General features: G+C 37.0%; 1 protein-coding gene across 1 annotated transcript in view; it reads right to left on the bottom strand.

The window, feature by feature from the left end:
* Window positions 1-3,446: 3,446 nt before the first annotated feature.
* The window catches only part of cwf19l2 (CWF19 like cell cycle control factor 2), a 33,939-nt gene continuing 20,024 nt past the window's right edge, over window positions 3,447-17,361 (bottom strand). Inside the window, exons 12-17 of the mRNA XM_081371592.1 lie at window positions 10,513-10,725; window positions 8,831-8,947; window positions 8,367-8,522; window positions 5,118-5,198; window positions 4,935-5,036; window positions 3,447-4,013 (exon numbers count right to left, since the gene is read on the bottom strand). Coding sequence (XP_081227718.1) covers window positions 3,873-4,013; window positions 4,935-5,036; window positions 5,118-5,198; window positions 8,367-8,522; window positions 8,831-8,947; window positions 10,513-10,725 — 810 coding nt within the window. The 3' untranslated portion in view covers window positions 3,447-3,872. The remainder of the gene's footprint in view (window positions 4,014-4,934; window positions 5,037-5,117; window positions 5,199-8,366; window positions 8,523-8,830; window positions 8,948-10,512; window positions 10,726-17,361) is intronic.

A 17,361-nucleotide genomic window follows, 5' to 3' on the forward strand; every position in this document is an offset into this window, starting at 1 on the left:
ATGGATCAGAAGAGAACATAATAGAGTAGAACAGAACATGATAATAGAACAGAATAGAACAGGATAGAACAGAACAGAAGAGAACACAATAGAAAAATAGAACAGAACAGAATAGAGTAAAACAGAACAGAACAGAAATAGAGCAGAAAAGAATAGAACAGAAAAAAAGTCTAGAAGAATAAAACAGAAAAATAGAACAGCGCAGACTAGAACAGAACAAAATAGAACATAACAGAATAGAATAGAGTAAAACAGAACAGAATAGAAATAAAACAGAACATAATAGAAAAGAAAAGAACAGAAGAGAATAGAGCAGAACAGAATGGATCAGAAGAGAACGTAATAGAATAGAACAGAACATGAGAATAGAACAGAATAGAACAGGATAGAACAGAACAGAATAGAATAGAGTAAAACAGAACAGAATAGAAATAGAACAGAACAGAAGAGAATAGAGTAGAACAGAACATGAGAATAGAACAGAATACAACAGGATAGAACAGAACAGAATAGAATAGAGTAAAACAGAACAGAATAGAAATAGAACAGAACAGAAGAGAATAGAGTAGAACAGAACATGAGAATAGAACAGAATAGAACAGGATAGAACAGAACAGAAGAGAACACAATAGAAATAGAACAGAACAGAATAGAATAGAACAGTATGAAGAAGAATAGAATGGAAAAAGAAACCGTAGAAAACAGAATGGAATAGAACACAGCAGAACAGAACCGAATAAAGCAGAATACAATAAAATAGAATAGAACTGTGTGAATAAGCCACACTTATTGGAAACTGTTGAATAAAAAGATTTGCCAGTTTTTGTGCGTAATAAAAATGCAAGAATTGAAATCCTAAATCCTGTTCTGTCATCAAAAAAATGAAAGATTACAAAATCAAGGATGTATTTGGTATAATCAAAATAATGGTATAAAGGTTTAATCAAGCTGAAGACCAAGACAAAGATTACTACTCAATATCTGCAATTAAATACAGCTCATTCATTACATAAGCAGATTTGCTCATAGAAAAATTAGGTACATTTATTAATATTCATATATACAATCTATAACTCCCTCTACACAACTGCTGTATACTTGTGTTACCTGAACGTGACATTTACTGGAGGACCGGCTCTATTGTTCACCGAATCGAGATCTTCACGCTGTGTGTGTGTGTGTGTGTGTGTGTGTGTGTGTGCAGCGCTGCGTGACAAATTGAGCAATTCAGTGTTTCTGCTGTTCTAATTATTAGTGTGTTTGTGTGTTAATGTCTGTAATGCCAAACGATGAACATCAATACACACACATTAGAGCAGGTCTGAGGTCACGCCACAACGACCCCTGAGTTCACCCGTGACCCCCGAGTTCACCCGTGACCCCCGAGTTCACCCGTGACCCCTGAGTTCACCCGTGACCCCCGAGTTCACCCGTGACCCCCGAGTTCACCCGTGACCCCTGAGTTCACCCGTGACCCCCGAGTTCACCCGTGACCCCCGAGTTCACCCGTGACCCCTGAGTTCACCCGTGACCCCCGAGTTCACCCGTGACCCCCGAGTTCACCCGTGACCCCTGAGTTCACCCGTGACCCCCGAGTTCACCCGTGACCCCCGAGTTCACCCGTGACCCCCGAGTTCACCCGTGACCCCCGAGTTCACCCGTGACCCCTGAGTTCACCCTATGGTCATCACTGTACGGGCAACATGTCCTTTACATGGCTGTCTACACAACCGTTCAAAAGTTTAGGATCGGTAAGATTTTTAATGTTTTTAAAAGAAGTCTCTTTAGCTGCATTTATTGGATTAAAAATACAACAAAACACAGTAATATTGTGAAATATTATTCCAATTTAAAATATCTGTTTTCTATGTGAATATATAAAGTGTAATTTATTCCTGTGATCAAAGCTGAATTTTCAGCATCATTACTCCAGTCTTCAGTGTCACATGATCCTTCAGAAATCACTCTAATATGATGATTTGATGATCAAGAAACATTTATGATTATTATCAGTGTTAAAAAACAGATTCATAAAAAAAAAATCAAGATTATTTTGATGAATAGAAAGTTCAAAAGAACAGCATTTCTCTGAAATAGAATCTTTTCAAACATTTTTTTAATCAAATAAATGCAGCCTTGCAGAAGAAATGTCTTTTAAAAACATTCAAAATCTTACCAAACCCAAACTTTTGAGCGGCAGTACACACACACACACACACACACACAGTATAGTAGCTATAGATAGATAGATATTTAAAGCTGAAAATGCCCCTCCAAATGCGTAAATGTCTGTAGAGTTAAACTGAACTCTCTTCAAAAATCCCCACTATAAAAAACGATTTAATTTGCAACATGACAGTTTTATGTACATATTCCTCCCAGGACTTCTCGACGGACACAGAACAATCCTCAGAGTTGACATGTAATAAACTTTAGACTTTTAAACTTTCCAGGTTTAATACTGCAAGTGTGCATGTGTATCTGAACAATGTTCCTGTGCATGAACTAGGGCTGGGAAAAAAATCGATTTGATTTAAAAATCGAGTTGGTAGGTCAAATCGATTCATATTTTCAAAAAATCGATTTTTTTGATTTTTTTTCTCCCCCTCTTCAGTATAGTGTACAATACATACATTTTGCATTCGCCAAATCTTCCTTCAGGGTTTCCGTAGCACGCTCCCTGCGGCGCAGCTCTCAATGCTTCACGACATCACGACTAGCATGTTTAATTTTGTAACGGTCCTCCACGACGACGGCGTGCGAGTGAGTGTTCGCGAGTGAGTGTGTGTGTGAGTGAGAGAGAGAGAGAGAGAGAGAGAGAGAGAGAGTGTATGTGAGTGAGTGTGTATGTGCGAGACTGCGAGTGTGTGTAGGCTATGTGAGTGAGCTTGTGTATATGTGCGAGTGAATGAGTGCGTGTCAAATCGATTCGAATCGTAAATCGAGTTTTTTTATAAAAAAATCGCAGATTTTCAAAATCTTTGGTCAAGTTTTTAAACAAAAAATCGCAGATTTTTTTAGGGGGGAAAAAAATCGCCCAGCTCTAGCATGAACGCAGCGAACAGCTTATGATTCCTGTCAAAGTGATCGGGTCAATAACTAAACCTGGTTCTGTTATTCATGACATTACGGAAATAGACTCTGTAAATACTACTTTTTGTTTCTCACAAGAGTTATAGGCCTTCTGCACATTTAAATTCTTAAAGTGTTTCTTCATCAACCATATCAGTTTAGTGTGCATGTTCTCGGAGAGCTAAAACACAGCTATAGAAAACTAATGATTAGTTTCGGTAAATTAGCAGAAGGGTGTGAACTGCCCCCCACCCCCCCCCCCCCCCCCACAGATGATCAGTGCTGACGGGGTGAACTCAGGGTCAGCTTCACAGGAACCAGCGAGAGAGATGTCATCCAAACACAATCAGATTATAAATCCAGAGCACATCTTTAGCTGAGCAGCTGCAAGTCTTGCAATATTTTATTCTGAGTTTAATTGCGCAGGAAAACAGGATTTACATCAGCACTGGACAGACTGAGCTCCACACACATTCATCAGAGACAACAGTACACACACACACACACACACACACACACACACACACACACACACACACACACACACACACACACACGAGGCATTCAAAACTAATGTTTAGGAGGAAAACAAAAATGTCTTGTGTGGAAGAATTTTTAAAAAAATCGATTTTTGCACCTGAAGTTTTTCCAGAGGATTTTTCTCCAGATAATCCAAATTAGACGGTTAAATGCATACAATAATAATCTAAAATAACAATTCAGGCATCTCCAAGTCTTTAACGTGGTGTGATGGCTCAGCCAATCAGAGTTCAGAATGAACACACACCGTCTCTGAGAGGTTAGCTATCACTCTTCGTGCAGTCGAACGGTTTCCACTCCTGAGCGAACTTCAGGACCTTCTTACGCTGGTCGTCGAAATTCTCGCGGATCGGTTTGCGCCATCGTCTCGGTTCCAGGTCGAGCATCCCTCCCAGGATTTCCTGACGGACACAGAACAAATCTCAGTGACTATTATTCACATGCATCATATTTGTGTCGCCCTGTAGTCAATAATTTCATCCCTTAAAACTCATCTTTGATATTTGAATCAAAATTACGTTTGTTTTTTCCTTCCATTCTTCATGCCTTAAAATAGCCTGAATGTAACTCGACACCCTCATTTAGTATGCGCGGTTCTATGAATATGCAAATGAGCCCCGCCCCCACTCACTCACAGCAGCTCAGAGATCCACTCGTTCATGGATTTACACATGGTTTGTCTTAAAGCATATAAAAAAAACACCATATAGACATATAAACAATATTAAAAACTTGATTTTTCATCACGTGGACAAACTCCAAGGCGTCCTATTCTGCTTGTTTCCATGTTCCTCTTTCTTTAGTGTGTAATGTTGCTGTTTGAGTTCTTCTCTATATCAGTGTTTCTGAACTTCTGAAACGCCTCCATTGTAGTCTTGAGTGTCTTCCGGGAACGAACACGTCACAATATTCCTCATTATAATAATTAATGCGCAGAATAAAGGGGCGGGGCCTGGTTGAGTTAGTTAGTAGTGTGTTAAACTGGTGGTTATGGTAAGAGCAGGACATTTCCCAAACACACTGGAAGCGCTTGACCAATCACAACACACTGCTCCAGCCGACCAATCAGAGCACAGTGTGCTTTTCTGGAGGAGGGGCTTCATAGAGACAGGAAGTAAGCAGAGCGTTACTGACAGACTGGGAAGAGAGGAGCCGCAACAATGGAGAATATGAGGAAAATAATGTGTTTTATGAACATTCAAGCATGAAAACCTGTTTTAGTAAAGCCCCGAAAACAAAATCAAGACTTTGTAAAAGAGTAAATATGGCCTCTTAATGATCATGCCCAGAGTTGCAAGCACAAGTGCTACTCTCAGACTTACTTTGCCGAAATAGTGTGGGAACTTCTGCTCGTTCTCAATGACGTGAGCAAAGCCGCCCTGCAATCCGAAATCCACGGAGAAGTACGGCAACCCTCGAGGGACCTGCGAAGAAACAAACAACGTCAAATACTGAGACAGAGGAGGGAGAACAAGAGACATCAGGAGAAGACAGGAAGAACTCACAGCTTGTCTGATGTCTTTCGATGAGAGATCCACAACTTTCTTATTCATGGCCCATTCCTCGTCTGCTTCCATTATGGCTTTCTGATAAACAAAGAAGTTTAATGAGCGCGTTCACATTCACATAAGTGTGTGTATTGTTTTAGTGTTAATATCGTTAATGAAATCTACGACGAAAAATGTTCATTGACTACCTTTTTCTTCCCCAAGACTAAGACGAGACGACACCAACGTCATTAAACGAAAACTGTGACTATATTAACGTGCAATATTGTTGACGGAAAATGTAGTTAAAAATTAAAACTTGACCATAAACACTGTTTTTGTCGGGAAAAAAAAAAGAAAAAAAAAAATAACAGACTGTTTTCAACGCACTACAAGCACTGATGTATACGGTTGCCAGATTTCACGAATTTAAATCCCCCAATCTGCTTAAAGGATTAGTTCACCTTCAAAAGATTTGTTGCTGATAATTTACTCACCCCGATGTCATCCAAGATATCCATGTCTTTCTTTCTTCAGTGGAAAAGAAATTAAGGTTTTTGAGGAAAACATTCCAGGATTTTTCTCCACAGAATGGACTTCAATGGCAAGCAACTATCCCAATGTTCAAAGAAGGTTCAAATGTCCGTCTCAATGCAGCTTCAAAGTCTCGACACGATCCCAGTCGAGAAATAAGGGTCTTATCCAGCGAAACGATTGGTCATTTTCTAAAAAAATAAAATATATATACTTTTTAACCACAAATGCCCGTCTTGTACCATCTCTGAGATGCGCCATCACGTTGGAAAGGTCACGCGCCACGACATCCGTCTAAGTTATTTGTCTGTGTTCTCCGGTTCAAAAAGGAGGGAAGGGCGAAAAACTCCATCTCATTTTCTCCTCCAACTTCAAAATCATCCGACATCTTTGTTTTAATTTATTTTTATAATACTTTTGTTTTGTTTTGTGACCTTTCCAACGTGGTGGCGCATCTCAGAGATGGTACAAGATGGGCATTTGTGGTTAAAAAGTATATATATTTATTTTTTTTAGAAAATGACCAATCGTTTCGCTGGATAAGACCCTTATTTCTCGACTGGGATCGTGTCGAGACTTTGAAGCTGCATTGAGACGGACATTTGAACCTTCTTTGAACATTGGGATAGTTGCTTGCCATTGAAGTCCATTCTGTGGAGAAAAATCCTGGAATGTTTTCCCCAAACTTAATTTCTTTTCGACCGAAGAAAGAAAGACATGGACATCTTGGATGACATCGGGGTGAGTAAATTATCAGCAAAAAATCTTTTGAAGGTGAACTAATCCTTTAAATGAAAGTGTCATTCAGTCGACTAAATCTGAGATCAAACCTTCTCCAGTGACAAACCGTAATAAATCCAAACATGAATCTTGACTATATTTGCGATTGTGACTGTTGAATAAAAGCACTTATACAACCTCTGTGTGACGACACAAAATGTGTTTTGCTGTTGTTTAAATAGAAAAACTTACTTGTAGAATTATTAGATTAGTTATTAATTATAATAGATTATTAATTTATATTATTAATATAAATTATTAATTATTGAGAGAAGTTTCTTCACAGACATTCTCTTGATTTGTGCATATAAGTGAAAGTACAATAATGTAAAAAAAACAATAATTGTTGTGATTATAATTTTGAGCAAAATAATCAGGATTATCATTTTACCCATTATGCGGCATGACGAAAAAGTTTTCATTGACTAAACAAAAACAGGACAAGGTTGATCAAATATGATAAAAATAAAAAAAGTACATTTGAAACAAGACTAAGTCTAAGACTAAATTATAAAATAGCTGACAAAATTAACACTAGTTTGTTTGTTGAAATTCCTGAACAGTCAGATTCCAGAAGTAAAAATCTTATTAATATTCATTTTATGTAGCAAATGGTTCATTTAAGTCCCCCTGTGGTGAAAATCCAGCTTTTAATGTTGTTTATATGTCTATGTGGTGTTTTTAATATGCTTTTTAAGTCAAACCATGTGTAAATTCATAAGTCGACAGCATTGCTGAGTATTTCCTCCTTAAAACTGCAGTGAACCAAAGACAGTCTCAAAAACACGCTTTGAAATCGCTGGTGTTTCTGACGTCACAAACTACCTTGTAACCAATCAGATCAACGTGTGATCGTCAACCAGTGGATCTCTGAGCTGAGTGAGTGAGTGGAGGCGGGGCTCATTTGCATATTCATAGAACCACGCATACTAAATATAGTTACATTCAAGATATTTTAAGGCATGAAGAAAGTTTAAAGGCATTAAAAAACGCTTAAATGTGTCATTTTGGTGATCAAAGATGAGTTTTAAGTGATAAAATGATTGAATACAGGAAGACTTTAACAATAGACCCCTTTTGCGCGGACGTCACAGTTACGTCACGGCGCTAGCTGGAGGCGGCCAATACAAACCAACACAGATTCGGCTACATAATAAGGAGCTTAAATTACTATTATTATTATTAAATGTCATCTTGTTGTGTTGTTGGGTTCTAGAATCGACAGAGTACAGGCTCCAATTTTACATTTTATCGCATAATGTTTTCTAAATGATTGTGATTATTTGTGAATCATCTATGATTGTTGTTTTGATTGATTGGGACTAGACTTTTTGAATAACCTGGTAAGAAAGGGTAATAAAATACATAGTTAAAAACATGAATATGCTGTATCTGGAATTTTTATGTCAAGAAAATATTCACATAATTAAAACTGCACAGTAATGACACTTTACATTGTCGTCTTCTGGCCTTGACGCTGGTTAGGCAGAACTGCGGATCGTAGGCTACCACACAAGTCTTGTATGTGACCATTCAGCACATAGTTATAGGCATCTAAAGATGTATATGCCCTCAGTTTCTCTTTACACTCAGTTTCTATATGGGGTAGGTGTAGGGCTTCTCAATTGGAGGTAGCGTTATAACGTTAATCCTGTCAGATCGTCCATCCATTAACTGAGTGTACGGGTTGGCCAATCTGGTTCCGTCCGTTAAAATTAACTTTTGCAAATAACGATCTGCAACATCCCTGGACAGTGAGTGACCTTGCACATTAAGATAAAATTGGATTTTCTCCAGTCATTGTTAAAAAACAAGCTAACAAAACTTGTTAGTGAAGTGGCCACAGGGATCTTTCTGCCTCCAGCTAAGCCCTGCCCACACAAATACGTCACCATGTTTACCAACTGTAAAAGGGTCTATTGTGAGGGTGTTTGTTCCAAGTGTGTGTGTTACCTTAAAGTAAATGGGTGCCATGTCTCCGAGCTCTTTGGGCATCGGCACACACTCGTACACCATGTGCAGGTGTCTTTTCGGATTCATATGAGTCTCCATAAACACGCAGTCCAACTCCTGAGACTCAAACATGCGGACCAAAGCACGACGGAACATCTATAAGAGAGCGACATTAGAGATAAATCTGCTGTGTGTGTGTGTGTGTGTGTGTGTGTGTTCTTTCCAAGCTGTGATCTAGAGATCCGGATCAAGATGTTGTATAGTTACTGATCCTGAAATATGTGATATTGATGTTAAAATGTGTGTGTTTGGGGAAGAGGCAAAACATGTCTGTATCATTATGTATAATAAATGCATTATATATTCAAATATAAAGGAATCTACATTTTTACATTTACTAAACAACATCTTAAAGGTGTTTGCCCACTTCCAGAATGTGTTCACAAGAACGCTTGCGTCTGTACCTGTATTTCGCTCCATATGTCCTCGTCCAGGCCTGTGGCCGCTGTGTGATGTTGGATGGGTACGATCAAACAATGACCTTCGGTCAGAGACACACTGTTCGGCAGACACAAGTACACCTGCGAGAGAATCACACACACACACAAACGCGTCAGAGCTCAGAGCAACGCTCAAGCTTGCGCATTAATGAGGACAGCTTGCTAAAACCTAGAGCCCGTCCCGCAACCTGTCTTCTGTCATCCCAAACACACATGGACAAACTGAGCATCTGGGAAAATCCTCTTAGCGCACCCGAACACACGACACACGCAACGGACAGGCTGGCGGAGAGATTAGTCTTTTTTTGCTGAAGATATATTATTGTGTGTGTGTGTGTGGAGAGTGTGTGTGTGTTTGTGCACAACCAACAGCAAGATTTAGTCTCGGTCTCATTACCTAGTGAGTTGCCTAGGCAGGAAGGCAGCATTTTAAGGCGTCATATAAACAACATTTCAGCCTAAAATCTTCATGTTAACGTCATGCCTCAGCTACAAAATTATGAGTCTGGCAAAAATATTATTTTTTTTTACAGGTTTAAAATTCACAATTATGGTAATTCTGTATATACAGTAATGATGTGAAGTTGAACACCCTATCCAAATAACTGTTTTAATATGTTTTAAAATGTTACATATTTCTCTGATGGTAAAGCTGAATTTTCAGCATCATTACTCCAGTCTTCAGTGTCACATGATCCTTCAGAAATCAGTATAATATGATGATTTGATGCTCAAGAAACATTTATGATTATTATCAGTGTTGAAAACAGTTGTGCTGCTAATTTTTGTAGTAGGTGGAAACCATGATACACTACCATTCAAAGGTTTGGGCTAAGTAATATATATATAAAATAATAATACTTTTATTCATCAAGGATGCATTAAATTAATCTAAAGTGACAGTAAAGACATTTATAATGTTACAAAAGATTCCATTTCAAATAAATGCTGATCTTTTGAACTTTCTATTTATCAAAGAACCCTGACAAAATGTATCACAGTTTCTACAAAAATATTAAGCATGCAAAAATGGTTTTCAAAATGGATGAAAATAAGAACCAGTATTAATAATGGAGCACAAAATCAAGCATTTTAATAAGATTTCTGAAGGATCATGTGACATTAAAAACTGGAGCATTGATGCAGAAAATTCAGCTTTGACATCAAGAAATAAATTATATTAAATTAGAAAACAGCTATTTTAAAGTCTAATAATATTTCACAATATATTACTGATTTCGCTGTATTTTTGATCAAATAAATACAGCCTTGGTGAACAGAAGAGACTTCCTTCATAAACATTTAAAAATCTAAATTAAAATTATAAATCTAAATTAAAAATCTTAATCTAAATTAAAAATGTAAACTTTTGACCAGTACTGTGAGTGTGTGTGTATGTATGTATGTATGAATACATATGTATGTATTATATATATGTATATATATATATATGAAATATATTATTTTCAAGCAATAATTCATATCATGTGCATCTTAGAAAGTCAAATTCCTTCTCAGTGTCTTCAGATATTTAACTCAAATACGTTTCAAACCTGATTCTCTAAAAAAACTCAAACTTATCCCAAGTTTCCCAGCATGCAGAAGTGTTTGTGGTAAAGCTGCTATGAAACAGTAACTTGTCGTGCCTTGTTTCCGACGGCTGTGATGAGATGTTTGGGAAGTTCAGGACTGTCGAAACAGTGTCGGCATTTCTCCATCCGGCCCGCTAACCTCCGCGTCTCCTGAACCGCTTTATTCCTCTGCCTCTCCTCATCTAGACCCGCTCTTTCCTTCTGCGCCGCGCTCGACACAAACATGTCGTCCAGCGTGTAGTTATCGCCGTCAGTCTTCCCCATCATCTGAAAAACACGTCCATTAACAACACATTCACAGAGCTGCGTTCAAATGCACACTTTCATCATTAAAGGGGTCATCGGATGCCCATTTTCCACACGTTGGTGTGATTCTTTAGGGTCTTCATGTAAAGTTTGTAATATACTTTGGTTAAAATTGTTCAATGGTTGTGTGAAACAACACCCTTTTTACCTCCTCAAAAACAGCGACCCGTTTAGGTGCATGTCTCTTAAAAGGCTGGTATAATACCCTTTTCACAAGATGTAAAATAAGTCTCTGATGTCCCCAGAGTGTGTGTGTGAAGTTTTAGCTCAAAATACCCCACAGATATTTTTATATAGCATGTTAAAATTGTCACTTTTTGAGGCTGAGCAAAAACACACCGTTTTATGTCTGTTCCTTTAAATGCAAATGAGCTGCTGCTCCTGGCACAGGGGGCGGAGCTTCAAGAGCTCGTGTCCTTTTACCTCACACACGCACTGAACATTTCAAAAACTTTTAGTCTTTTATGTTCAAACCGGAGTCAGACAATGATGGAGAGACTCAAGAAGAAGTGACAACATGTAGAAGCAACAGGACATTTCTGAACGGTTAGTTGATGAATTTATGAAGCTGATGTGTAGTTATCTTCTAGTCATTGATTAGCATATTCTGTCTTGATAATCTATAAATCGTGTTCAGGGGGCGGGGTTTATGTAAATTCTAGGGTTGGTGATGTCACTAACCCAGGAGGAATGTGGTGTAGTCTCTACCAGCCGTTTGTTGTAGTCCTTAAAAAGTGATTTCTGTAAAAGCAAATATCTCCCTTTGCTTTGAACTTTGAGCGTTGTAACTTTGCAGATGTTGTTTATGCTCAAACAGCAACATTACACACTAACTAAAGTTAGAAAAGTCAAATCATAATCAATCACCTCATTAATTGATAATGAGCAACTGCTCACACACAATATGACATTATATTGCTCAGAAAATCCAAACGGCTTGATTATTGAGAGTGTTTAGGCTTTTTTACGATTAAAAAAGGAGTGAATGGGTTTTTTTATTGTATGGTGATTGTGTACACACACTGCTAACATCATATACAAGTAGGGGTGTGACGGTTAGTATATAACCGTGAGACCGACGGTTATAGTTGAACACCGTCATTAGAACTCTATAACCGCCAAAACCATGTTATTAAAATATTTTTTACAAAAAAAATTTTATCATAGAGAATGTTTAAATACTAATTAAAAACAATTGTTAACAGTCTGTGTTATTAGTGATCTACGTCGTTTCCAACTGTATTTGATTCTTTGCCAAGTAGGCTACCCCCTGACCGACCGCCAATCATTTGAGATAAAAGCTACGACTATGATATAGTGATGTGCCATCATTATGAGATTTATTAAACAAAGGAAAAACATTTGCAATAATAAACATTAGCAATAAACATTTGCAATAATAAACATTAGCAATAAACATTTGCAATAATAACAAATGTATCATTACCGTGATCGTGCAGTTTAGCCCTTGACTGGCCCCAAACATGTTTGATTAAACGAAACATATACAGTGTGTGTATATATGATGTGTATTACATTTTAGCTCAAAAAACAATTGTAGTAAAAGATTGGATCATAAGATGCACAATATTTCAGGAGACATTAGGGCTTGCATAGACTAGTCGAGTAGTCGATAGATCGACTACTTCAACCACTAGTCGACGCTGTCGGAAACAATCGACTACTCGAGCGTCCATTAAACATAAATTAATTAAAAATGGCGAACGTCACCAACAGACACCACGCGTCAGATGTGTGGAAGAATTTCATCAAGGATGACAAAAATATTGTAATTTGGCCAACTCTGCAAGAGGCCGTTCACATATTGCTTCTAAAAACGTGTGGAAAGCGCGCGCGGCCGTGCCGCTGTCCCCTACAAGCGCTTGCGCTCCCGTGGCGTCTGTCGTTGCTATGCAACCAAACTGCGCTCTACATGATGACGACGAAGAAGTATTAGCAAAGGAATAATCGATTTCTAGCCCTTGCATTAGCTTTACTACTAGATATATTTCTGGAGATGAGAAGGAAAAACCCGCCTAGACAAACTAGCGCACCACGTCCGTTGCTTTCATTATGAGTGCGCTCGCCGCGCGCCTACATTTGAAATAAGGACCTTGAGCGCGGAAAAGACGCGATATGTGAACGGCCCCTAGAAGCAGACGTCTGAAATGAAAGGCAAGAACGGCTATTTATTTGGCTTTAGACTGTTAAATTAAAATTTAAAAATGAAATGTCATAATTATAATGTTTTGAGAGTTTACTTATGTAATTGTTGCATTAGGCTATGAATTAATAAATGTTTATTGATAAGATCTAGCTATTTCATGTCTTTTCATATACAGTAGCATAAACGACGAGTAGTCGAGTAACTCGAGTATTGTTTTGATGAGAAATCGACTAGCAGAAATCAGTAGTCGTGCAACCCCAAGGAGACATAGTTTTTACCACTTAATGAAGTTTTGTTTTGTAAATCATCAGACGTGATTTTTACCACTTCATTAAGTTTTGCTTTGTAGAAAGCCTTTCTTTAAAACGAATTTCGTTTTGTACAAATTGTATCTTAATTTTAATAAATGTTTCATCAACCAATTTCATGTAGCCTATGTAATAAATAAAAAGAAAACATAGTAGACAATATAATAACCGCGACATGCAGGCGCGGGCGCGCCGCGTTCACTAGCATTGCATTTCATTGTGAACTAGAGCGCATCTCATCGTAAATGAATGAAACTCAGCGTAGGCCTATGCCTCATACATTAGCATTAAATATCTTTGCTGCATCCTTTCTAGAACAGACAAGGGCTTTCTTGCGGCTCGCATCAGCAGAGCATTGCATCGTCCATAGACCGCAAAACAATCAGCGGATGGCGGGCGGGTGCGGCTTTGAAAAAAAAAACAAAAACACATTGGTGCGGATGAGATATTAATTTTATTTGTTTAATAGGCGACCAAGTAGCTAATCAGTGTCTGCTCGTTTATTCAAACTAAGTTGTCCTATAACAGACGACCTTAGCAACGCCCCCCCCCCCCCCCCCGCCGACAGTTATGTTATGAACCGTCACATTTGACTCACGTCATAACCGTCATCACCAATTCTGAAACCGGCACACCCCTATATACAAGTGAATCTTGCATCCGATGACCCCTTTAAATGGTTCACTTTATTCGCATACACACTTTTATCATTAAAGGTTCACTCTGTCCTGCATGTCTGTGAGTTTAATCTTTTAAAGGCTGAAAGCGGGTTCAGGACAGAGGAATGGAAATGTTTTATGAGTTCTATAAATCCTTGCTATTCTTGCACTTTAATAGTAAGACAAGTACGTACTAGTAAATGTGAATCTGTCTTTTATTGGGACATACTACAATGTTGCAGATCCTCTTAAACCACAGCAATATTGGACCAAAATACTTTGGAATTAGTACATTATCTTGCAACCATTATATACTATTTACAATAATAATAATAATAGTGAATTTTATTTATAATGCGCTTTTCTTAAACCCAAAGCGCTACAGTAAAATAAAACAAAAAGCAACAATAAGAACAATACAAAAGTTAATTGAAAATAACCTTAAATAATTGAGTCTTAACCAACTTTTTTTTACTATGTAAATTAATATCAATATACTATGATTCATGACACCCTAATTATTATCTTCTATGTGAATACGCAAATTAGGAAGGAGCCATGCACTTTTTCACGCGGAAAAGAGGTCAGAAAATTAACAGCCAAAAATAATAGTATTGTAAATTTACAGTTATAATGTAAAATATAATAATTATAATGTTATTTTTCATAAATACATGATTTAATTTTTACAGTGAAATCACAATAGTAATATTTCTAATTTATTTTTTTGTAGTCATTTTTATATTTTTTATTTAGTAATAATAATAATAAATATTATTAGACTAGTATGCAAATATTACATCACAATAATTTCATCACAGTTGGTTCTTCATTCTTATTAATGTTAGTCAAAGGGAGATTCTCAAACTTAAAATATATTTTTTAATTAAAATAAGAATTATTATAATTAAAAATTATTATTTTATAGCCATACTGATATATAATGTAAAAACAATTGGCCAAATTGCACAGCAAATGTGGATTTAAAAAAAAAAAAAAAAAAAAAAAAAAAAATCACATTTTTGGATTTTTTGCAAACGTGGATAAAAAAACAAAAACAAAAAAAAATCACATTTAAAATTCCAATTTTACTAATCAGCAAAAATTGCAACTCAATTTTTCGCCCAAATCTTGCAGCCCTACCGGCATGTGATCTGATTGGGCAAAAGGGGTCTTGAAACTCGACTGTGGAGCAGCCATTGGATTGGTCGTCGGGAGTCATGTGATCTGACTGTGCGGATTTACTGCTGATTGCTTATAAAACATCAGTGGCAGATGTGACCAGGCCAAAGGATTACGCTAACAGAGTGTGTATGCGTGCGTGCGTGTGTGTGTGTGTGTGTGTGTGTGTGTGTGTGTGTCATGCTCTCTTCAGACACCAACACACACTAGAGTGAGAGAGGCTTATATTATTAACGATGTGGTTCAACAAGCAGACAAGGAGGCGATGTATCCGTAGCAACGGGTGATCTGTGTGGGAGCGTGTGTGTTCACACTGGCATGTTTGATTGACAGATGGAGAGGAGTCGAGGTGAGCGCGAGAGTGTTGGAGAGTCTGGATGAAATCAGACTAAATCTACACTTATTCTCCGCATCGCTGCGTTCAGACTCCAGCTGAACCGTGAAAACCTAGACAGACCAGAGAGTTTGAGCGCAGTGTGTGTGTGTGTAGTTCTGTTGGTAATTGTCTGGATTACATGGACAGCAGAGAGGAGATAAACACACAAACTACTAGATTTGCGTTTTCAGAAGAAAATAGAAGAGCTTGCAAGGCAGCAAAAGAAAAGTTTCAGGTAATCGCAGGTTTATGTAGGCACACGTCCTAGTTTCAGTCGAGCGCTTGTGAATCAACACACAATACGATACGACACTGTAAAGCTGGCTGTTAAATAGATGCAAAAAAGAGCAGTATGCAGATATCACAATAACTTCATCACAGCTGGTTCTACAATCTATTACTGTGAGTCAAAGGGAGATTTTACTTGATTACAATTTAAAATGATGAATCATATAAATAAATTATATAATTAATACAAAAATAGTCACACAAAAAAAACACTAAGCACATTTCATTATGCAAATAAATGCAAGCGAGAAAACTATTTGCATTTTTAGTATGCAAATATTACACTGACATCATTGCTGTTGGTTATATTTCACATTTTGGACATTCTATTAAATGTCAGTCAATGGGAGATGTATAACTTAAATCTTACATTTTTTTAATCTTCTGGTGCTGTTCTGACTTTTTTGACCGAAAAAAGTCAGAACACCGACTTTTTTTTTTTTTTTTTACTTAATCATAATGGTTTGAAACTTGGTTTTGGCACTTGAACACAAGAAAAACAAAAACACGGACATGATTCGAGCTTAAATAGTCCTGAAAAAAATACTTACACTTGTATTGTTGATGGTCAAAAATGAGCGCATTGGAAACTAACGAGACGAATTTCCTCTAGTGGAAGCGTTTGGTACTGCAGCCGAACAACATCTCACTGAAGAGATATCAGGCTAACATTTGGAGAACTTGTTTAGATTTATGACTTTGAGTTTCTCACAGTTTCAGAGTAAAACGTGTTTTGGAAAATATATATTTCATATAATTTTTTTTTTTTTTTTTTAGTTTTTTTGCCTTTTTCATAATAATAAACTTAAACTTCTATGATTTTTTTAGTTTCCCTTTTTATTTTATTTTTTAACTTTAACTTTTCACATCAGCAATAATCTGCCAAGTGTCATCTTCAAAAAGAGACCGAACTTAAGTGTGTGCTTGAGATTTATAACAGCCTAAATTGGAAATTTAATTTTCAGATCTATGCTCAAAAAGTGATTAACTTTAATTCATAAATGGATCATAACTATCCCATAAATAAAATATAGTACCATAAAATTTCCTAAAAATATTAAATATAAAATAAAAAACATTATTGAACTAAAATATAGTACATTCATTTACTTGAAATAAAAAAAATAATAATCCGGCCGCACCAGAGGGTTGAGCATAATATTTCATAAAATGATGACCACAAAGCAACAGATGCAAAAAAAAAAAAAAAAGAGACCAAGCACATTTAAAAGTATGCAAATACCATAATGATGTCACTGGGCTGTCAGTTAGATTTTGACTAACGAACATTCCGTCAAAGTGATGTAGATGTTCTAAAAATGATCTGCCAAAAAGTTTGAATGAAGATAACTATGACGAAACTCAATGTTTGAGAAATATCACTACAATGCTGCCTTCCATTACACTAACTAAACACTCAATTCTGCCTTCTGCTGATGAAATTGGTGAAATAAATATATTAATAACACTTTTAGCTGCTATGTTATGGTAACTTGGCAGAGAGAGAGAGAGAGAGAGAGAGAGAGAGAGAGAGAGAGAGAGAGAGAGAGAGAGAGCGAAGTGCCGCTAAAATGTGCAAATGTTTGTCACTTTCATATTTCTCGTCTCCATGGCGAC

The sequence above is a fragment of the Scardinius erythrophthalmus genome (assembly GCF_964197995.2).
Source record: "Scardinius erythrophthalmus genome assembly, chromosome: 7".
NCBI classification, from domain to species: Eukaryota; Metazoa; Chordata; class Actinopteri; order Cypriniformes; family Leuciscidae; genus Scardinius; species Scardinius erythrophthalmus.